General features: G+C 41.7%; 1 protein-coding gene across 1 annotated transcript in view; it reads right to left on the bottom strand.

Moving 5' to 3' along the window:
* NPSR1 (neuropeptide S receptor 1) overlaps positions 1 to 24,166 on the bottom strand; it is a 107,215-nt gene that overhangs the window by 12,402 nt on the left and 70,647 nt on the right. The window contains exon 5 of the mRNA XM_032778732.2: positions 21,101 to 21,302. Within this exon, the coding sequence (XP_032634623.1) occupies positions 21,101 to 21,302 (202 nt within the window). The remainder of the gene's footprint in view (positions 1 to 21,100; positions 21,303 to 24,166) is intronic.

Raw genomic sequence — 24,166 nt, 5'->3', positions numbered from 1 at the left:
CGTCCAGATGCTGGGAGAGTGGGGCTTGGTGTGCTATGGGGATTTGGGTGCTGGTGGCTCATCAGTGTTCCAGGTGCAGGGGGAGTGAGGCTCAGCAGGGGAGATTCTGGGTTTAGGGATTGAGGCTTGGCAGGAGGTTTTGCATATGAGGGGGTCTGGATGCATGGGAGTTAGGTGGATGGGGAAGCAGCTCCCTGTACAGTGATACTTCCTCCTACAGTTGAGGAGTAATGGGTGCAGGAAGTGGGGTGGTGGTGGGGGAGGGGTTGCAGAGTTTCTTGTAGCCTGGGGGAAAATCTGGGGGTAGGTCTGACCCAGCCCTGGATTCTGTGCAGGTGGAGAGGAAGTCCTGTCTTTCCCAGCTCAGCCGGGACTAGCAGCTAACCACCAGCTGGGTCTTCCCCAGTCTCATCCCCTGCCTCACAGTGATTTACCTCTCTTCCAGCTGCCCTGGGCACCCAAAACATACTGCTGGGGAGGGTCACATGACTATTCTTGTGGCTTCCCTTTGCTTCTTCATCAAAGTCATTTTTCTGTGGGGAAGCAAAAAAATCTGCACGGGATATGAATTCTGCCCCCCGAATCCGAAATCCCTGCTTCAGACCAAAGTCACCTCCCACACCCTGAACCTCTCATTTCTGGCGCCACTCCGGAACCCCCCCTCCCAGCCCAGAGCCCATACGCCCTCTCACAATCCAACCCCCTGCCTCAGCCTGGAGCCCGCTCCCGCCCCCTACCAATGTCCATCACTAAGTCCAGTAATTTTGTCAAGTGTTCATCATGCAACATGGTGGTTCTGACTCCTGCCTGTAACTCCACCATCCTGGCATGAGTCCTGAGTTGGAAGGATATGAGAGAGAAGAAAAGGAGGTATATGGTTGTTTCCATTCTAGGACCTGATCCTGCACTCATTAGACAACAATTATACAGCTTCAGAAGCAGTTGCAGCGGCAGTCTCTGACACACATACATGCTTCCTGTTTCCTCTTAGCTTTTCCAAACTCAAAGACTACAACTCCCAGCATGGCATCTGGATCTAGCAACTCCACAGTGAACCAGGCTGAAACTTGGGACTGTTTTTAGTAGCTTTCTAGAGATCAAGAAGTGTCTTTTACTCCTATCTTTCTATCAAATGGCTTCATCAACAATAAATAATCATTTCTTTTATAAGTCGTCTTAATTTCAACTCACTTTCAGATAGACCTCGGAGAACAATGCAAGAGGCCTTTCTGTAGATATTCTCATTTTCAGATTTGCAGTGACTGTGCTTGCATCCCTTTTGGGTTCATTTCTGTAGAAATTAGTCATCCGGTTTCCATGCACAATATTTGTGAAAATTGAATTTCAGCATCTGAACCAGAAGCATTTGCAAATACTGCCAATAAGGCTTTCATGTACATCAGCTAAAGATTCCATCCTGCTCTTTTTGCTCCATTCATTCAAACATTTGGCTAACTCCTGGCTGACCTTAGAATTTTCCTTTTGATCTTCAGGAGGTTTTCAGTGACTGGATCATCTGCTTTGGCATGGGTTAGATTTCCTTCACATCTCTTTGCAACCTTTGAAAAATCTATTTCTGTCATTGACATTTCTCCTTTCATTACTCTGAGGCAAATCATTCATTCATTTTCTTTTCTAAGAAAGCCTGCCTCTTCTGACAAGAAATTATCTTGCTGGCTTGTACAGATCCTGTTTGTATTTTATTTACCTGACCGCTTTGTCTCTTTATGGGCCAGAACAATATCCACCTCATGTGCAATTTAGTCTCTAACCTTTGATGGTGGCGTTATCTTTAATAATTCATTCTTTTATATACTCTGTGTTTCTCATTCTTACCTTTAATTAATTCTTAATCTTTCGAACATATTCATATAGGCCTTCATTCATTCTTGGTGCATTCCTTGCTATCAGATGATACATAAACAGTACTTAATAGAAATGGTTTGGTTTTATTATTGTTAGCTTTTTTCCCTTCTAGGCTCATCCTTGACTGTTTTATCCCATTTCATCCAAAGTTTTCTGGTACCAAAATGGTGTTAAATGCCATATCCTGAAGTTCTTGCTTTTTGTTTCCCCTCAGTCCATATTTGAACGCAACCAGAATTCAGCTTGTTTAAGGGTTTATATAAACTCTTGAGGATTTGAGATAATCAACAAAATAACAAATAGTAACAAACAATTTACATTTAAGTATCACTTTACGTGATGAAAGATCCCATAGTTTCAAAAACAAGATCCATACAAGAACATTTTAAATACAGCCACCTCTGGGACAGAGGGTGGTGGTAGCACATTATTGGGGCAGGAAAAATGGCACTCTTCATAAGAGCAGTGGTTTGTCATCGTTATCTTGTCATGAGATTTTTCAGACTGTCTACAAAAAGTAATAAAACATAGGATCAAATCCTGCCTTCACTGGCAAACAGCTGTGCCGCTGGTGTATTGGGGTTTAACTAGTCCCATGTATGGCATAAAGAATATCCTCCCATCCCATGGCAGAGCACCACAGCGTACTGGTACTTTCTGTCTAAGCATGGGCAAGGTGCAAGTCTGCTGCTGGTGAACCCTTGCCACTGAGGACATCCTACATAGTCTAGTTTAACTCCTAGCCTCACCCATTTTACAGAAAACGATAACCCTGTAGCCATCAAGTACATCCCAGTGCATTACATGGCAGCAGCTTCCAGAGCATTCTTGTGAACATATTCTGAAACATGCCAAACCAATTATTTTGGCTCCGCATTTGGAGAAGGCTATTCTGAATTAGGTATTCAGTCTAAAAGTCAGAATTCCTGGATCCCAGAATTTAAACACTCTTCTATAATCTCATTTAGGATATACCCCTCTGCACTGTATTTAATTCAGGGGACACTATTTGGTCACAGCTGATTTCCATTGTGGAAGAGAGTATGAAGACTTGTGTTTATATCTAGTGCAGACTGAAGATGTGGATATCCCATTTTAATGCAGAAAAGATAAATCTGGGTCTTTAAGATTTCAGCCCAAAATAAATTGCATGCTATTCTGTTTACAGTATGCAGAATGAAAGAATGTATGAATGCTTCCAGGATTTCAATATGTAGTTGCATCTAGGTATACAAGATCTGATGCTTACAACATCCAATTAGTACACTGAATTTCAATTAGTGTAATTATTCTTATCATGGCTACTATTATTCAGTTGTGCTCTCTAATGCACCCCTGGATTCTCTCCTGTGTATCTCACTGATGTTGAAATAAATGAGATAACATTTCAAAAAATCAGAGAAAGGTAAACAGCTGAAAGTTAGTGGCTTCAAACAATGTCACGGAAAGCCTTGAGCTATTCGATGTACCATACATAACCTGCGTACTATTTCTTTTTATTTGTGATATTCAAAAATCAGGGACACGGTTCATTGCAGGTAGCTTGTTCAAATATAACTATACCATAAGTGATTTTCTTTTTGATGCGTCTATGTATTGTTTAATTTCTAGACTCACACAGCAGGCTGTATTTGGAAATGATTTGGGGATAGTGGTTGACTTGATTGATAGAGCCTAGCTGTGCTGTAATGCTGCTAAGTTTGGGTTCCAAGGAGAGGCACATCACTCTGTGACTGCTTCCTGCTGGCTGCTTTGTGGAGCACAGTGGCACCATGATCTCAGTTAGGGCTCTAAGTGCTACTGTCGTACAAATTAGACGTGCAGTTAGCTGTTCAGTTCCATTGGTGTTTATCATTGAGCTGCAAAGTTATGGAATTAAAAACAACTGTAAAATTTTGCACTTTTTAAAAAGTTCCATGTAAAAAGCTCAGGTATTGGGTTTTGTTATTTATTTTCAGTTTAAGTTAACCGAAGGCTTCTGCTTAGGTGTTCAAAGCCATGGCAAAACGAGAATGTATTTAAGGCTCAAGTCCTCACTTCTTTCTTAAGAAGGAAGAGCAAACAGAAAAGACAGTCCCAAAGAATAGGAAGCAGTTCCTATTTGTGAGAGACTGAGATGGCAGACAAAGAAAATAAGAAATAGATGTGGAATGTAGTACAAAAGCACAGCCATCTTTATGCACTGTTGTCATAGCTTTCCTACTTAGATCTGACCTTAGAGTTCAGAAAATAAGATGGTAGCATGAAATCCTCTAAGCTTAATTACCAGCTTAGATCTGATAGCACTGCCACCAGCCAGATTCCAGTGTCTGGCGCACTCTGGTCTCCCCAAAACCTTCCCTGGGGGACCCCAAGACTCAGATGCCCTGAGTCTACAACAAAGGGAAATAACCCCCTCCCCTTGTCTCCTCTTTATTTCCTCCCAGGCTTCCCCTCCCTGGATGGCCCTGGACGATCACCCTATTTCAATTCCTTGAAATGCAAAACAGAGAGATCCAGTTTCTTTCACCCTCAGTCAGAGTCCCTGCAAAGGTAAGCTTTGCAACTCTGACACAAAGAGATTTCCCCCTCCCAGTCTTTCCCTGAGAGAGACCGTAACCCTGGCACAGAGATTCCTATCCCCCTGAGCCTCAACTAGAAAAGAAAATCCAACAAGTTTTAAAAAGAAAGCTTTATATAAAAAGAAAGAAAAAGACATAAAACTGGTCTCTGTATCAAGGTTGACAATATACAGGGTCAATTGCTTAAAAGAAAAATGAATAAACAGCCTTATCCAAAAAGATATACAATTTAAAACATTCCAGCAAACTACACACATGTAAATACAAAAACAATATAAAAACCTATTGTCTTCTACCTTTTGTACTTACACTTGGAAACAGAAGATTAGAAAAGCCTGGAGATAGAAATCACTCTCATAGCCGAGAGAGCACAGAACAGAGACACAGACAAAAGACACACACCCAAAAATTCCCTCCCTGAGCTTTGAAAAATCCGGTTTCCTGATTGGTCCTCTGGTCAGGTGTTTGGTTCCCTTTGTTAACCCTTTACAGGTAAAAGAAACATTAACCCTTAGCTATCTGTTTATGACAACTGTGCACAGTTCCAGCCATCTCTCAACCTTGTTTAGCATCTCTTTGTATCAGCAGTCATGGTCAAGATATAAGCAGACTGTAGATGGGCGCACAACCTTGTAACCTCAACGGAACTAATTTAGCAACAGACAATATTTTCTCTACATGTCTCTTGATATAGATTTAATATTTCTGACAAGCTGTTTTCATGACAACTAGGGTGGTGACAGGAACTATATATGAAATCCTGGCCTCTTTGGAAAAAACTCCCATTGACCTCATAGATTTCACTGGGACCAAGATTTTGCCTGAGAACTCTAACCCCAACTTGTTACACCTGGAGGGTGTGCCAGACCAAGAAAGGAGTTAAGAGAAAGGAGCCCAATGCAGTTGAGTGAAAAAGACTTAGGAGAGGTGGTCTGGGGAGCGTAGTCTTACTCTGTGGGAAGGATGTGATGGCAGCCAGGCAGCCAGTGGGAGAACTTAAGATGGATTACAAGCTAAGGCCTGTGGTAGGCAGAAATTGCTTAGTTCCTATTTTTTGTTTCATTTTTGAGATTTGCTGAGGAACTCCAGAGGGATGCCCTGCAAGCTGCTGCTGCTCTGGAAGGAGAGTCAGATCACTTTTCTTTGATATAAAATGTCAGCTTGTTACAATACATACAGGTGTTAATGATCCTCAGAATCAGAAAAACATTACTGAAAATTAAATCTACTTAGCTTTAAAAAAACAAAACGGCTGTATTTTTCATTTGATAAATATACTGTGGTAGAAGCTCATCCAGGCTCAATATTTATAGGCCTGTATGTTGTTGATAAACAGACTTAAATTCATTTTCTGTAAAATTGCTTACAATTATCATCTAAGTTTTTCTATTGTTGCTTTTTCTCTGCTATGTGTAACACCATGCAGATGCATGGTTGTATTATGCCTCCGAATTGTTGGCAATGACTTGTACATCGTTGACTAATTTGCTTTCATACACCTATTATACCTACAATTATTTAAGTGAACTGTCAGGCTGACATTGCTTGTAACGTCAGAATCTAGCCTCTAGGTTCTCAGATGGACTCAGAAGCAGAAACTACTCAATTAAAATCAATAAACTGGCTTTGATATTTTTATTCCTGTTCAGTGATTTCTCACTAGCCTTTTGTCTTATCTGGCTTCTATTTCACTCTAGCATCTTGTTTTTAAACTGCATTTTCTTTTCAAATATTGATTACTTACTTTTTCTCTGCTTATTTTTCCCCTCGCTGCAGTCTGATTGGAGTTCCAGTGGAACAATTTCCCCCCTCCTCCCGCCCCCCACATCTTGCAGCTTTTGTTCTCCATATTTCAAACTACTTTGGTTTTTTGTGAATTCAGACTTGTACTAAATAAGTGACTAGTGTTATATTTAACAGATTAAAGCACAGGAAAGGACAATTTGAGTTTAAATAAACCACTAAACAGAACACAAACCTTTCACAGATTCTGAATTTCTGAAGGCACAAAATTCTATATAAAAGACTTCAGATATGAGCTATTAACTATAGAGAAGCTCTGACACAAGAGTATTACAAAAAAGAAACTTATCTCTGGCCCCTTTCCCATGACATGAATGAGTCAAGTGTTCATATGACAGAAGTCAATATCCACTGACTCCAGTGGCTATCGTTCCACAGAAATTGTCCCCTCATTAATGGGTGTGCCTATCAGGTGATTCCCAAGAGGTAATCTGCACCTTTGACTCCTATTGAAATTGCAGTATTCAGCATTTCTCAGAATCTAGCCAAGTGACTTCAATCACAGATGATGGCACTTTGTAGCAATGGACCCAAAATGAGACTGGACATGTCACTACTGCAGTTTGCTGATCCTCCTAGTCATCTTGGTTTCAGGCTGGTTGGAAATATCACCTCCAGAATAGTTGGGAATTTTGCCTGAATAATGACTGAAGGAACTGTGGAAAATGGTCTGTTTTGTCATGTTTTGGCATTTCTGATTCTCCCCTGACAAAAGGCAATGACTTAGGAGGAACTTCTGTAATGAAGAGTACATATAACCCACACAGGATTCATCATGTGCTTTGGGAAGAGGCTCTGATTACTTTCTTTTATATTTGAACTAGTTCTGGCTCATGCTTAGTGGAGCTGAGTAAAACATTCACAACAAAACACCAAAATGCATGAAACTCTGATTTTCATGGTGTGTTGCAAGCTCCCAATTCAGCCCACTTTGCTGAAAGATTCACTAAGCCTTGTGGATGTTTTAAACAATCCTGGGCTGATTTATCATTTTGTGTTGAAAACATTATGGTTTTGAAGCAAAAAAAAAAAAAAAAAGAAGCAAAAAAAAGAAAAAAGGAACTTTAGTTATGTAGGTTAAATTTTTCCTTTATGTTCAGATCCTAAGCCCTCACCTTGTAACTCCAGGTACACTAGATTTTAGATCATATTAGATTATATCTGTATTAAATGGAAGGTGGTTCTTTAAATAAATGTATAGAAGAGGAGGAAAGTGAAATAATATATTATTTGGTTGCTGAGACTGAGGTTCTGAGGAGATGAGACGTTAATTGTAGGAACAGATCTTCCTAGATTTAGGTTACTCTGCACCTTTGCAGTATTGCCATCCCCAATTGTGCAAAAGTCATGATTCCAGGCCACAAAATGAGCTCTGAAGTAATATCAGTATATTTGTATTCGTATTGTTTACATTTTGGTTTCTGACCTTTAGAGTACACTCAGGTTACATTTTAGGGGCTCTTCTCTACAACCAGGAGGGCAAGAAACGTACTTTGTTTTAACAAAAGCTTAGGTTCCCTTCAAGGGCTGGGCCATTACCGACAACCCTAACTATTTGAGACTTGTGATACAATTGCAAGAGTTGGTCGTGTTGCCATTGCCTTAAATTTCAGTGCCCTGGGTGATGTTCTAGTGGATGTAGAAACTGATGAATTCTACAGTTTCCTTGTAAACACGATTTCACCAAAGAAAATACCAAAGTCTCGCTTCTCCAAATGCAGAACGGACTAAGAACAAAAGGAGTGATTTCTCAGTTTACAGCCTGAAGCCTTGTTGCCCAACAGACCTATAAGCTCACTGTCTAGCTTTCTCCAAGGTACACACTGTGCTCACAAGCACTACTCTTTCTTGCCTCTGCCCCCCTGTTCTTGTCTGTTCCATTTCTGGGTTCTCTCCTTTCCCCTCCCTACCCTTGTCACAGAATCCAGTGGAACCCTTTGACCACATGGTGCTAGTTTCCGGGCAGGTTCTATTAGGCCTTGCTTTAGATGTGATCCTTTCCCTGTCTTTATGTATCTTAAGTGAAGGTCTTGTCCATGCATCAGTTTGAATGAGATTCTAATTCAATGCATAATAGGGTTTCACTCAGCTCATTACAATAGCAGGTGCTATAAATCAGCTGCAGTATGAGAGAAACCTGAAAGACATGTATGATAACTGGACTATGACAAGAAAAAAAACTGTTCAGTCAAACTTGAATACTTATAGTGAGTTACATTTCGTGTCTGAAGACGTAAAAGCTTATCCCTTGGTTACACTATGAATGTGCCCTCCCAGACAATGTAATATCATTCTAAACAGTACACTCCTGTAGAGCAAACAGTCTTTATAGAGATTCAGACAGAGCTAACTTAGAATGAATTGCACCTGGCGGTGCCTTCAAATATGTTTCAAATGTATCTGGAATGTTGTTGAATCAAGAGTTGATTTGAAGAGTAGATGAAGCAGGTGTACAAAAGAGGTTATTAAAGAAATGTTCTCTCCCTATTTTCATGTTTTGTTGTATAAAAAAATCTCTTTTTAAAGTAAAATGCAGTAAGTTGTCTGACTTCCTGTCTAGACATATTCCTTTCTTCTGTGACACACTGCTTGTGTGTTCGGTCGGGGGTATTTTATTTTCCAGTAAAATTGAAGGAGATGAGGGTGGGGGGACTTGACAGAAACAGAGGTGTGGGGGATTTTAAATGGGATCTTGATTTAAAGACAGTTTTTCTGTGTGACAAAAGAAAAGCCCTGTTCAGCTTACTAAATTATGTCTCATTTTTATAATCACTGTCATGTAGTAAAGTACTATAGGAATATTACAGATCTAATACACATTCCTCTCTCCCTCCTCCCTTTGAGATGGTGCTTTCTTTGCGATCAAATGTAATATGCATCTAAAAGCATTAGCCTAATGCTTTTAAGTACTTACATGGGAAATATAAGCTTTATGCACAGTTATAGTTATTTCAGAAATTCTTTAAATGCAAGTCTCCAAGTGACTTGGCTTCATAAACTCATCAATATGGCTCACATAGGCACTTAAAGCCTTTTAACTAGGCCCTGATCCTGCACCCATTGGTCCCGATCATCAGTTAATACATCCAGATGCTTAGCACAGGCATGGAAGAGGGGAACAAAGATGGCCCCTTTAAGTATTTTTGAATTCCCTGGATACAGGTGTCGTCGGGAGCCACTGCAATTCCTGGTGTCGGAGCAGCCTTGATACCGCTCTAATCTATGATCTGCATCACATAACCTCCATGAGTCCTAACAATCAATGAATAGCGGAGACTGGAGCACGTTGAGCTCTGACCAGACCTCCTCCCTGCCCCAGACTTCTCCTTCATTCCACTTCTCATAAATGATAGGCCCTGTATGTTTTGGGCTGGCATAAGCTTACTCTGGCAACTCCACATGGGTGTGTTCCAAGGGCCCATTTAGGTCACATCTATGCCACCAATAAAGCGTTAAAGGGGCCTTTAGTGGAACTGAGGGCCAACCCCATTATAGTCAATGAGAGTTTTGCACTTTTTTTTAAAAGAAGGAGTGGGGTATGTCCCTGTGAAATAGGATCACGCTTATAATGCTGGGCAGCATTGGTAGTTACTATTGTATATTGTGTGTGACACCCTAGAACATAGCAGTTGCCCCCACCACTCAAATTTTTAGCTGATTCTTGAGCACCACATTGATCATAGCTGACTTCAGGATCTTCAGATCAGGAAGGGCATTAATCTTCCTGGAAGATCCACATTAGGAAACCAGAAATGTGGGATGGGTCCAATCTCCAGGCCTGCTCAGATCACACAGAAGCATATTTGAACAAGCATGGTAACATGCTGCAGTGCAAACATTTCCCCCACTGGCCATCTCCACCCAGAGAAACACTTTTCCCCTCCTCCTCTTCCAACTACATGGGTAAATTGCTAATAATAGCAGAAAGGGTTATTTCCCAATGGCCGCTAGCAATTTTGGATATCAGAGTTTATACACTGCAGTTAGTGTATTAGCGTTTTAAACTCCTGGGCTTTCGAGAAATAGTACAATAGCTAAGGGTGACTTGACATCATAGTGATGAGCACCACACACAAAAAGCTTTTGAGGTTGCAAAATACACTGCTCTCTGAAGTACTGAACTGAAACACATTTTAAAAAATAAACATTTTTATGGTGCATGGCATTTGCTCACCCTTACATTGCTACTGATCTTATCATTGTATCCTGACTCTAATTCTCTGTAATAGTGTATTCATCTCTCTCCATCCTACCGGAAAATGTCATCGACATCTAGAAATAGCAATAAAAATACTTTTTTGTGGTTTTGTTGCAAGCCATGCAACCAAATAAGAAAATAGAGAGCCCCATTCGCAGCACCTAGAACCTGATGTGAATTGGCCCTCCTTCTGCCATGAGTTTATACTTATGGTATTGCAAGGGTAGGTAATAATGAAGGAAGTGTGTGTGTGAGAGAGAGAGAGTGTGCGCACGCAAGATTGGCCTAGCCTAGGACTTGGGAGACAGAGGTTCAAACCACTGCTCTGTCACAAGCTTCATGTGTGACCTTGGAGAAGCTACTTAGCTTCTCTGTGCCTCAATTCCCCCCTCTGTAAAACAGGGCAAATAGCACTTCCCTATCTTGTAGCACTTTTGTGAGGATAGCGAGAGATTTTGAGGTGCTCGGGCACTATGGTGAAAAGGGGCCACACAAGTATCTAAGGTTGTATTCATGTAGCCCATTTTCTTCTGTTCAGTGATTTCATATTAAAATACTGCAACAGCATCTTCCATACAAACAGTATCCACCAAAATTATAAGCTAAATAATGCAGTTACAAAAGTTAAAATATAATTTTAATAGCAAAGATAGTGATAAATTAAGAGGGACAGACAAGGGAGAAAAAATGTGTATTCAGCTGATGGATCTAAAAATAGTGAAAGCAGTAGGGGAAAAATAACGTGTATGTGTCCTTTTCTGAGACGTTGCAGTGCTGGAATCTCCTGGAAGATTTCTGTATTAGATTCTACATTGCCCTGGTAGCATCCTTCTCCAAAAAGGAAGTAGGAAGTTGAAATTTTTGGAGCTCTTACCTGATGTTTTCCATGTTTCAACCTCTGGCCTGAGCCAGAACCTTTAAGAATTTTTACTGAATGGATAGGCATATGCGAGTTCTCCCCAGCTTGCACAATGTAAATTACTACTACAAAATTCAGAGCAACAGAAAATTAGGCTCTGATTACTATAAGCATACAGTGTGCTCCAGGGATGGAGCACCCACAGAAAAAAAATTAGCAGGTGTTAAGCACCCACTAGCATCCAAGCTCCACCCTCCCTCCCAGCACCTCCTGTGGATCAGCTGTTCTGCACCATGCAGGAGGCTCTGGGAAGATGAGGGAGGAGTGGGGATGGGGCATGCTCGGGGGAGGGTGTAGGAAGAGGCAGGGAAGAGGTGGGACCTTGAGGGAAGGGGTAGGGGTGAGGTTTGGAGTGGAGTAGAGAAGGGAGTGGAATGAAGTGGAGTGGGGGTAGGGCCTGGGTTGAGCACCCCTGGGGAAAACTGAAAGCCAGCACCCTCATGGCCACCTGTCCCTGCCACTGTAATACAATAAGTATAAATTCATGGTGGAAGGAAGGCTAATGTCTATCTGGTCCTAGGTGCTATTTGTATTTGCTGGCTTGGCTGGTTGCTCTGCAAGTGAAGCACTTTTATTGCAATTCATTTCTTGATGTCAATGAGCATCCTGCACCTCACAGGATTGAGCCTATGTACAAAGGTAGCTTCTCATTAGAAAATGGCAGGATAAAACAAAGTACATTTTGTTACAGTTCAGAGTGACTGCACCTGTATTTTTCCCCACAGTGACCCACCCAGGGCATCCACTGAGGCTTCCAGCTTCCAAGCTGTTACCTCTCCTGAGTGGAAACCTGCTCTGTCCTCTCTCCTGTCTGACTAGGGTATTGCCTGGCTGCATAGTTGCCTGCCTTCAGTGTGTTGTTCTCAGCAGAGACAGGCTGCCCAAGCACACCTGTTTTCTACCTCTTCAGAGACAGACAACAGCATAATTGCTATATTATAAGCTACCACATAGCCCTTTCTGTGCAAGCCTATTTTTTTCTTAAAGTAAAAATCACTAGAGAGAAAACATACAAAAAACAATACATGAATGCTAATAAGCTTACCAGAGTTCACCCCAACCCTAATGTAGATTCTGGCAGAAGCAGTCCTTCAAATCACCACGCAAGGGGTTTCCTTATTGTTATAAGTGCATCACAGCTTCAGCTCAGAACAAGCACACCGTCTTGAGGCCTCAGCAGGTCCAGTCCTTCCAACCCTGCCCTAAGGATTGGGGATCTCCATGGACTAGAAGTCCTGTCCATTTTCTGGATAAGGAAGAAGGTCCTGATCCAGTTTAAAACCAGGCTATTTATCAAAAAAAACTTTATCTGTTGGTCCCTGGAGAATCCAGTTTGAACAAGTATATGTTCATCTCTGTAGAGGGGGTGGCTTCAAAGGGCTGCTAACGGAGAAAGAACATTAGCATCTTCTCCCTTCCATAAAAAGTGCATACAATTCCACAATAACCTATATATGATTGAATTTTTAATATAACGTACCCCAAAGATATTAACCCTAATTCAGAAAGGTCTATCTTAATTCAGCAAACTTAATCAATTCCATACAATTTGTTCAGGATACTGTCAGTCTGTTACACATTTCATTTGTTAATGAATTGCATGATGTGGAGGAGTGAAAACCATGTATGCTTTTCTCACTTATATATGAAATTAGTATAATTAGGAATGTTTGGATTCAAGTATGCTTATTAATGCATAATTCCACAGATGAAGGATCAAAAAAAAAATCTATGATCTAGTTTCTTCAAGCACTTAAGCCATGATTCAGCAAACCCATCCAGTTCAGGAAAGCACCTACGTACTGCTTTACTTTGAAATAGCTGCTTAAATTGGATGGACCGTAACAGGGCTTAAGCACCTGCTTAAAGTTAAGCAGGGAACAAGGATGGAAATGGATTTAAGCATATGCCTAAGTACCTTCCTCAACTGAAGCCTTATTTAAAAACATCTCGATATATTATATTTTGAATTATCAGTGTATTTAAAGTCTCCTTGCTTGCTTTCTGATTCTGACTAGCTGGATATATCTAAGTCTGACCACTCGACACAGCACAACTTTACAATCAATATATGTTATGACATTCTGTGTAATGAGAAGTATACCAACATGACCAGGAAAGGCACATTTATATCTATAATAGAGGATGTAGGAGTTTTCCCATGGAAAACTTCTAAATTTTAGACATAATTTTCGAATTTTAGCAGTTCTTAAGACATTCCTGACCTCAAAATTATTTCCAAATTGTCTGTTTCTCTAAAATTTTGTCCTAGAATTGCAGTATAAAACATTCCCCAAAAAGACACTATGCTTTTAAATTGCTTTGTAGGTATCCTGTTTATCCTTTCTTGTTCTCTAACTTCATTCAAGTTTCATTCTTATTTAAAACTAGGCTACCTTTAGAACACTAAAATATACAAGAAGAAATAATCCTTCTTGGGATGAAAGAATAATCCAGCTGGTGTTTTCCATCTGAGGCTTTTTTCTCTCCTCCCTTTAAGAGGCACAAAAGATGACTTTGTTAGTTACAGCTGTGCAATCTAGACCAGAGGATGGATGGTTTAACAAAGTTAACTTGGCTATGAGCAGAATTCCAAAGTTATTGCTTTTCTGTAGAGAATGACTTTAGGCCAAGTTGTATCAGCAAAAGCTTTAGCTGACAGATGCTCAGCTGAAATTGATTGTTTGAGCCACCAAAGGTCCCATGATCTTACAGTTATTTTGTTTTGCTTGAGATGTCAGTTGCTCCTGGAAGCTGCAGAACCAATCTCTATGACTAAACATTAAAACTACAGAACACTAATTGCAAAAGAAGCTGCAAACACAACACATCAAGCTACATGGTCACATATTCCCATCACTTTACATCAGCACCAATAGGCCTTAGCATTTGGCTTACCTAGACCGTACTACTGCTGTCTGGATGAGATGATTACAACATCATCTGCTGCCACTTATGGTATAATGAAACAAAAAGCTGATAAAGACCCACATGCTTCTTGCATCATCTGTGGGATAGATCAGACTGATACTAGTGTATCTAATGAGAATTGGTTGACGTTGACGCACACACACAAATAGCTCTTCTGTCATGTCATATAGGATGACTCACCAATTTATGTGGAGAAAAAAGTTGCCACAACTGTGCTTTTCTATTAACTTAATGAGGAACAGAGACAACTAAGAAACCCTATTGGAATATTTATTTCAGCAGACAATAAAAGAAACAAAGCAAAACAACAAAGACTGGCTCCACTAGCCAGGAGAACCTACTGCTATGTATCCTGGGATTGACATAGCTTTAGCTACACTCCATACTGCTACCTGTGGCATTTTCAAGGCTGTTAAGAAATGTGGTTCAATGTCTAGACTGTGTGCCTAACACCACACTTCTTTGGATAATTACACATAGGACAAACACACTCTTCCATATGGTGGAGCTGCTTCTTTCACTCACAGGTAGAGGTCTGTGTCTGAGGTTAAATAGCTTCTGTAACTCTGGAAATTCCATCTGTCAAGTCACTCTATGCATATCCAAAATAATAGTTAATAGAAGTTAACCATGTATTTGTGGTATTGAGGGAGCCTATTTAATGTTCCTCTTTAGTGGTTTCCTCAGGCTTTAGGTAGACTAGAATCACAACATTAACAGTGTCTTATGGGAAAAGACTACCTGAGCTGTACCTTTAGCCATGAACCTAAACTGGTTTTAGCCTCTGAGGCTAAGGAATCATTGATCTCTCCTGGGGACAGACAAGGAATATCCCTCAAAGCAGACTAAAACCAGAAGTATACTTCAATAAAGGAAAATATATTAGAAAACTGAGTCAAGTTCAAAGATGTAGGGAACAAAAATGCTTAAATCTAAGGCTGTATCCAGCCTTGTCTAAGTAGGCCAGAAGCTCTGAATTTACAGAAGAGAAGCAGAGTATGAGTCAACCTCTGGTTCATAAAACACTCAGCCTGTGTCTATTCTGCTCTTTTTCAGAGTCTTCTCTCTCTCGCTTTTGTTACTAGCCACCTAACCAACTTCTAGTATCCATGCTGATTGGCCCCATGCTCTCCTTTGGGTGACTTACTGTACATTCTTCCTACTTCTCCACCTGAGGGACATTAGGATATGTTTACGCCAAGTCTCAAAGCTCTGGTCAGTTGACTTGGGCTTGTGGGGCTAAACATAGAAGAATAGACATTCTGGCTCAGGCTGGAGCATGGGCTCTGAGATCCACCCTCCTTGTGGGGTCTCAGATCCTGGGCTGTGTGGTGGGTTCTCCCCTGGGGTGCCACCTGGAACTGGGGTTACCACTGAGCCCTGTGACCCACCAGCCTGGGCTCCCTCTCTCACTGTGGTGCTGTGAGATGCTGCAGACTCACTCCCGGCCCTGCATTTCCACCAGCTTTAACACAGGTAGGGACGCACCCAGCTACAGTTACATACAGGCTCTCTGACCAGCCACTGCATGAAACAACAATTGAAAGGCTACAATCAAGGTAACTCTCAGCCCCCCAGCTACACACTGCCTCCAGAGCATAAACTCCCAAATTATACCATCTTGCAGTGCACAGGGATTTGTACAGTGTAAGCTCATAGAGTTTGCCTCCCCTCAATTTGGAGAGGAATATACAACAGCCTTTGCCCCTTGAACTATGATTTCCCATGCACTTCACTCAAACTCACTGGTTTAGACAAAGCAAAAACAAGTTTATTAACTACAAAAGATAGATTAAATGATAGCAAACAGATTACCTAGTAAATTAACAAAAATGGTAAACTAAGCCTAAAATACTAGAAAAATAGGATATGAATTAGCAAATTCTCACCCTGGCTGATGATACAAGCAGGCTGCAATTTCTTAAGGCACAAGCTACACTTGCTTTACTGCAGTAGCTCTCAAACTTTTGTACTGGTGACCCCTTTCACATAACAAGCATCTGAGTGTGACCACCCTTTTTAAATTAAAAACACTTTAATATATTTAACACCATTATAAGTGCTGGATGCAAAGCCAGGTTTGGGGTGGAGGCTGACAGTTCACAACCCACCATGTAATAACCTCATAACCCTTTAGGGGTCCTGACCCCCAGTTTGAGAACCCCTGCTTTACAGCTTGCAATCCCCAGGTTTTCATACACAAGCTAAAAATCTCTTTAGCCTAAGTCCAGCACTTCTCCCAGTTCAGACTTTGTTCCTTAGTTGTTTCCAGGAGTCTCCTTGTGTGGGGAGTAAAGAACAACAGATGATGTCACTCCCTGCCTTATATAGCTTTAGCACATGGCCGGAACCATTTGTCCAAAACTCAGTTTGTGAGAAAAAAAACTGACATCCCAAGATGAGGTTCATAGTCACATGGCCTGGTTACATGTCCTTGCATACCTTGCTGAGTCATAGCAGCCATGACTTACAGGCTCTCTGGAGTATTCTCAGGAAAGTTAAGTTCTTCCAGGGTCCATTGTCTTTCTTGATGGGCCATCAGCACCAGGGCCAGCTCTAGGCACCAGCGTTCCAAGCATGTGCTTGGGGCGGCACTTTTCAAGGGACAGCAGTCCTTTTTTTTTTTCCTTTGGTGGCAGCACTCCGTTTTTCTCGGTGGGGGAGTTGCTTCAGCGGCAGCACTCTCCCCCTCTTTTTTTTTTTGCTTGGGGTGGCAAAAAACTGGAGCCATCCCTGATCAGTACTGTCTGGCTTCTTCATTTTTGTACGAGAAAAGCTAGTTGTGGGTGTCACCCGGAGTAAGCATGATTGAAATATAGATACATAGTCAAAATTCCTAACCTTAGTCACTATTCAATGTCCCAGATGATACAAATAAAGTATCATCTTCATTGAACTGCTTCCAGGCCATAAATGGCTGAAATATCCTGTTCAGATAATCACAGAAGTTTCCTCTGGCCTTAACCTGTTTCCCCACCCCAAGTTGACCTGCTGTATAACACGGGCCTTACCCCCAGTGATTACTGCAAGTGAAATGGAAAAGGAACAACTTTGTATCTGATTCTCTTCTCATTTACATGGATGTAAAGCAGGAGTAACTCAACTGAAATAAAGGAGTTACACTGTAGTAAAACCAATGTGAGATGAGAATCAGTCCTAACTTAAAGAATGAGACATTGTAATAAAAAATGAAACACTTGACCCAGGAATAGTCCTATAAAGCAAGTACACGTAGGGCCTGATCCTATTCCCATCGAATGGGAGAGCAGATCCTTAACAGGCACCTTTGTCCTGAAACCATTTGCTTTTGAAGAACAAATGCAGGAATTTGCCATGTCAGTAAATATCCATCCGCATGAACTTCACAGTGAAACTTAATCACTGATGGACCCATTCACTTCTCAAAATGCTCTCTTGTTAACATTGCTGTGCATGGCTTACTAAATTCAGCTCTTTCTACAGACTTCTGTCAGGCCTTTGATTCAGTGCATTGAGTATGTTTGTGGCTCTGCAGAGACAACTCTGCATTCGTAGAAATAGTGTCATTGATAGAGCTCTACAATGGAACAGAAGGCTGTGTTTGAGACAGTGGCAGATCAACACGTGGTTTCCTGTCTCCATGGAAGTTCAGCAAGACTGTATTTTGTCACAGTTGTTCAATATCTGCACTGATTGGTTGATTCATAAGTTTGAGGAGGCAGCTGTTGGCATTGCGCTGAATATCATTCTGCTTTCAGATTCTGACTATGTTAATATTGTCTTGTTGGCTCGTCTGGTAAATCATTGCAGCAGATGATGGATTTGGGTGGGCAAGGAGCAGCATGCATTTGTCTGGTGTGATACAGCATGGCCAGAGGGCAGCAGGAGAGTGTTAGCAGGGAGCCTTATTCCCTGCAAGGGGAAGAAGGTTTGCTATAGATTAACTAGAGCACCTGAAGCCAATTAGAGCACCAGCAGTCAGTCATGTGATAAAACCCCCGTGCTTCAGCCAGACAGTGTGGGAGTTGGAGCAGAGAGCAGTTTTGAAGAGAGACCAAAAGAAAAATTTGGATGAGTACTGTGATGGGTTGAAAAATCCAAAAAAAATCCTAGGTAAGGGGCACCTGGCTTATGTAGAAGGAGGGTAAGAAACCCCTTCACAAGCTGAAGCAAAGGAGAGGGAAATAGCCCAGGGGAAGGAACTGCTAGTTAAAGTGGTTTACCACAAACCTCAGGGCCCCCTGGGTTGGGACCTGGAGAAGAGGGTGGGCCCAGTTCCCTCCCTCTCCACTCCCCTCCTCAAGGACACTAGTGGGGTGACTAAAATACTGATTCAGAGGCAAGTAATGGTGCCCTGAACCTTTCCCCAAAGAAGAGAAAATGTGAGACCCAGCGTAACAGTACTGGCAATTTGCCACATTGGTTATTAATCAGAATAAAACAGAGTTCTTGGTCATTGCCATCAGGAAGCCTCCAGCTCCAATATTAGCTCTCTGGATGGGACATTGAGCTGGTGGCAACTATCAAATACTTGGGCAGAATCATAGACAGTGCTGGAGGATGCTTGCAAAATGTAGAGACTCATGTAACAGAAGCTGTTGCCATATTTCAGGACCTTCTATGGCCTCTGTGGGGACATTGTGACATCAAGCTTGCAACAAAGCTGCAGATCTATAGAACTACAGTTATATAAACTCTGTATCAATGCTGCCTCTATCAGCACTGGTTTGGTTTCAGTAGCTTTCTTAGTATAGACATTGGAATGAAAGACCAATGAATTGCAAAGCATGTGCATCAAGAGATGCTGCTATACACCTGGTGATCACACGGGCTCCAAAAGGCTTCAGTGGCATGATAACACTGACAATCTTACAGACAAACTGAATAACTAGCCAGACCATCATTAGAAGCTAGCCAGAGACTGATTTGGTTGATCCTTGAGCTGCAAGGAGGCACATCCCTTTGGGATTTGCCATGATCATCCGTTAGGTAATGAATGGTCACACCAGAGCTATTGAAGCTTGTGGTGTTCACATGCTGTGTCTCCCTTGCAATGCATATTGGAAGTGATACAGCCACTACTTTAGTCTAATCTCAGTCCAGAAAGTATTGTGATGGACCCAAACCAGTGGGGTACAGGAGTCTGGCAGAGGGCAAAAATACTGGTCACTGGCTGAGTAGTTTTCTGTTCCCTGAGTGACCAGAGCAGGGGCTGCACTAAAGTAATGAGGAACCTGCTGGAACCAATTAAGGCAGACAGGCTGATTAGATTACCTGCAGCCAATCAAGGCAGGCTAATCAGGGCATCTGAGTTTAAAAAGAAGCTCACTCCAGTCAGGCAGGGGAGAGCCAGAGGAGTGGAAGTGTGTGTGAAGAGCTGGGAGCAAGAGCTACAAGGAGCTGAGAATGAGAGGGTGTGCTGCTGGAGGACTAAGGAGTACAAGCATTATAAGACACCAGGAGGAAGGTCCTGTGGTGAGGATAAAGAAGGTGTTTGGAGAAGGCCATGGGGAAGTAGCCCAGGGAGTTGTAGCTGTTACAGAAAGTACTATAGACAGCTGCAATCCACAGGACCCTGGGCTGGAACCCTGAGTAGAGGGCAGGCCTGGATTCCTCCCAACTCCTGATCCAACACAGGAGGAGTTGACCCAAACTGTGGGGAAGATCACTGAAGTGAGCAAATCTGCCAATAAGTGCAGGACCCACCAAGGTAAAGGAGGAACTTTGTCACAGTATGTAGTTTACAATAGAATATTTACACTTATTCTTGCCATGCAGAAATGAACCAATAGTCCAAGTACTCCAGTATTCTGTCCTTAACAATGACCAATGGTGGATGCTTCACAGGAAGGCATTAGATCCCTCAAATCCTGCCCCTCCAATCCCTTAAGTGCAGTTTGGGCTATCAGGAGCAGGGCTGGCACCAGCTTAGCAAGCAGGTGCTTGGGGCAGCCACTCTGGAGAGGGGCAGCATGTCCAGCTATTCAGGGGAGGGTCCCTGACACCCGGTCGGAGCGAAGGACCTCCTGCTGAATTGCTATAGATCGCAATCGCGGCTTTTCTTCTTGTTTTTTGGCTGCTCGGGGCCGCAAAACCCCTGGAGCCAGCCCTGATCAGGAGATCCATGTTCTACTGCAGACTTTCTATGAGACACTGGGCAAGTCACATAACCTTTTTGTGGCTCAATTTTTCCCCACTTGCAAAATGGGAATAATAATTACCTACCTCACTGAAATGTTAGAAAACTTTTAATTCATTCGTTTTTTTAAAACACTTGAGATCCACGGGTGGATGGTGATCTACTAGTAGAGTATAAAATTGTATTTATTTATTATTATGCACCCAATTGTACAATATTATCATGTGGAAGGAGAGAAGAACACTTCCTTACCTCTTCTGGTAATCAATTTTTGATACACTAACATGAAATTGACAGTGTCCTCACTCCCTAAGTTTCAGGGTAACTAGAGTAAGTGCCATTTCTGTTCTTTTATTAAAAATTCTTCAATAAATATCAAGGGAGACAGCATATTATAAAGTCTTTTAAAAAGCATGCAGTTATGGAGAGTCATCCACTTGCAGATTCTATTCTTGTCCAGAGAAATGTTTATAACCATTACTCTTGGCAACTTCTATGCAATATTAAGTGCAGGGGCTCATACAGTAGGAGACAACTTAATAAACTGGACAAGTATGGAGTTCTACTCTGGATCGGTTATCTTATCCTAAATGGAGTTAACATTTATATAAAACAAATGCCAAATTAATTCGTTTAAAAACAGCCGGCACACCTGCCAGCTAGATGTTTTCAGCAGATATCCATTGTGTATACTGGGTTCTTACCTGATGATGATCAAAGGAATGAAATATACCAGGAAAGCGACCACAGTCATGTAGGGTATCCAGTAGGAATCATCAGGCCAGAGGGCCCAGCACTGCACTTCTCCATTGGATAGCTGCCGTTTCCCAAATATAATCAGAGTCGGAATTGAAAACAGGAATGAGAGGCTCCATGCCACCATGATGAGAACTTTTGCCTGCTTTTCTGTTCAACAAATCCAAACAGATTTTTGTTAGCATAGGTCCTTCTCTGATATTTCTTCAGACATATACATCAGCCTAAAGGAAGGATGGGTAAGGGGGAATTCTAATTTCCAGGCTGATGCTGAAAATGGAAAGAGCTTGTCAGCTAATTTTATGACTAAAATTTTTTATTTCTTTGGTACTTTTGTGACAGTCAGTTAATCAAGAAGTCAAGTGCTCTGTCAAAGACCCAGGTCACTGGCAACAAGTCAGAAATATAAGCTTTGAGAAATACCACCTAGACAAAGAAGTTTCTTCAAACAAGGATGGTATGGATTTGCACAGAAGTGCCCACTTGCCTGGGCAAAGCAAGCTTGAGGCCAACATGATGGCATGTCAGAAACAAAAGAAGCCTTTGCCCTGCAGGTGACAAAGGAAGGATGTCGTTATCAGGGCCGCCCAGAGTAGGGGGCAAGTGGGGCAATTTGCCCCAGGTCCCGCAGGGCCCCCCGCAAGAATACAGTATTCTATAGTATTGCAACTTTTTTTTATAGAAGGGGCCCTGAGAATTGTTTTGCCCCAGGCCCCCTGAATCCTCTGGGTGGCCCTGGTTGTTTAACCAGCACTGCAAGATGTAGATACTGAAGTTAATTTTGAGAGAGTGGGCCAGCTAGTCAATGGAGCTATGCTGACTTACTGCAGCCAAGGATCTCACTTACTGAGAATGCTGGAGGATTGCAGGAAGAAAGGTCTATAGGAAAATCATATGTCATACTTCCTGGGCACTCAGATATTTTGACAAGCGTTCTAAATCCCCAGATGACTGATTGTATGCTGAAGTAGAAAATCCCATTAAATTGTGCCCAGCAGGAGGTTATTTTTAAAATCTATACTCCTTGAAGCTCAATCATTTTAAAAGAGCACTATAAAAATAAATAGAAGCATTTAAAAACTTTTGCGGCATCCAACATCAGCTACAATATTTACCCCTTACTTTTAAATGTTATACATGATCGGCACAATAGAAGCTTGATTATCTAAAGTGCTTTGAGGATATCTGTAACATTTAAATCAGTGGTTTTCAAATGCTTAGGTTTTATACCCTTTTCCAAATGTTGTCTACTGCAGAAGTTCTCAACCTTTTTCTTTCTGAGCCCCTAACCCCACCCCTCAACATGCTATAAAAACTCCATGGCCCACCTGTGCCACAATAACTGGTTTTCTGCATATAAAAGCCAGGGCTGGCCTTAATGGGTAGCAAGCAGGGCAATGGCCTGGGGCTCCACGCCACAAAGGGCCCCATGAGCTATATTGCTCAGGTTTCAGCTTCAGTGCTGGGTGGTGGGGCATAGGGACCTGGGCTTCAGGCCCATGCAGTGGGGCTTCAGCTTTCTGCCCTGGTCCCCTGCCACTCTAATGCTGGCCCTGCTTGGATGTCCCCTTGAAACTTGCTTAAGTTCCTCTAGGGGGCCCCAGACCTCTGGTTGAGAGCAACCGACTTGTTGCTTACCCCCATCTGAGATAGGGTCATACTATATCTACAATTAGATTGCCAAATCTTACTTAATAAAATCCATTGTCCGCCATTATAGGATTTTTCTTGTGTATACCCTGCTGAGAATTCATGTACCCCAGTTTGAAAACCACTGATTTAGATAAACAAGAGGGTTAGATGCAGGTAAATATTATGCAGGGAGAAGGATTATGTAAAGACTTACCGAGTGGTAAGAATTACGTTTAATGAAAAGAAAATTGAGGGTACATATTGGGAATCATTTCCTGACAGATCTTTCAGTTAACCAGGGAATGAGGTTGAAAGTCCAAATGTTTGCAGCTCGATTAGGCAAAGTGCTAGAAAATATTCTAGAGAAAAACCTGAACTGGCAGAAAAATAGGCCAGATAACCTTCAAGGTCTTTATCTCAGATTTCTATAGGAACTGTTTATTTGCAATAAAGAACTGAGGCAACAAGGTTGTCTAGTGGCTAAAATATTAGAATAAGGAGCTTGAAGTATGAAGCTCTATCTTTTGGCCTCTATAACCAGTTTTTCTCAGTACGCCCACCAGTTAAATAGGTACAATAATACTTAATTGTTGTCCCTCGCTAAGGCAAGGTGTACGTTTGTCTGCACAGGCATCACATGTGTTTAATTATGGCCAGATTCCAATACTGTTAATTACCACGAGCAGTATCTTACTCAAGTAGTCCCTCTGAAATCTGTGGAAACACTCATAGTGGGGGTACATCAGAGTCTGGTCTGCTAGGTCTGCAGAGCTTTGAAATTAAGGCATGAAAGGCTCTGTGTAATGCAAAGTGTTTATGTCCAGAGCTCTGATGTGGTCATGCGAGATCTTGCTCAATGCACATCAGTGACATTACTTTTCTTTTCCTTTTAAAAACCTCCTAATTACAAATTAAAGTAGCGTTCTGAGCAATCCATGTCTCTTGCTTGGTTTTTGTATTATAATTGTTTTTCTTTGTTTGCCATTTCTAGCTAACCTTTCATATGCAAATTAACTAGTAAAACCACTTTATTTACCTGTGTGTGTTTGCTGGGTACTTGATTCCCAATTGGAATTCTATTGTTTAACAAAAGACCCTTAATGTCACCTTAATGGCTCCTTGCTTAATATGCAAGCCACCTGAGCATACTGAGAGAAACAGAAAAACAAAAGTTTCTCTCTGGCTCCTTTTAAAACCAAACCCTTTCTCTCTGCTAAAAGCCCCTAGCAGAGAAAAGAAAAATATAATACTCCTACTGGCTTCTGGATTCTTATTTTTCCCACTTCGCTGCCACCATGTCGTAGCTTTCCTACTCCAATTTGAACCTTAGCGTTCATAACCTGAGAAGCTAGCATGAACCCCTCTAAGCTTAATTACCAGCT

Source organism: Chelonoidis abingdonii, chromosome 2 (genome assembly GCF_003597395.2).
Source record: "Chelonoidis abingdonii isolate Lonesome George chromosome 2, CheloAbing_2.0, whole genome shotgun sequence".
NCBI lineage: Eukaryota > Metazoa > Chordata > Testudines > Testudinidae > Chelonoidis > Chelonoidis abingdonii.
Note: the sequence above shows the minus strand (reverse complement) of the source record. Positions and strands in the feature narration are given on the sequence as shown.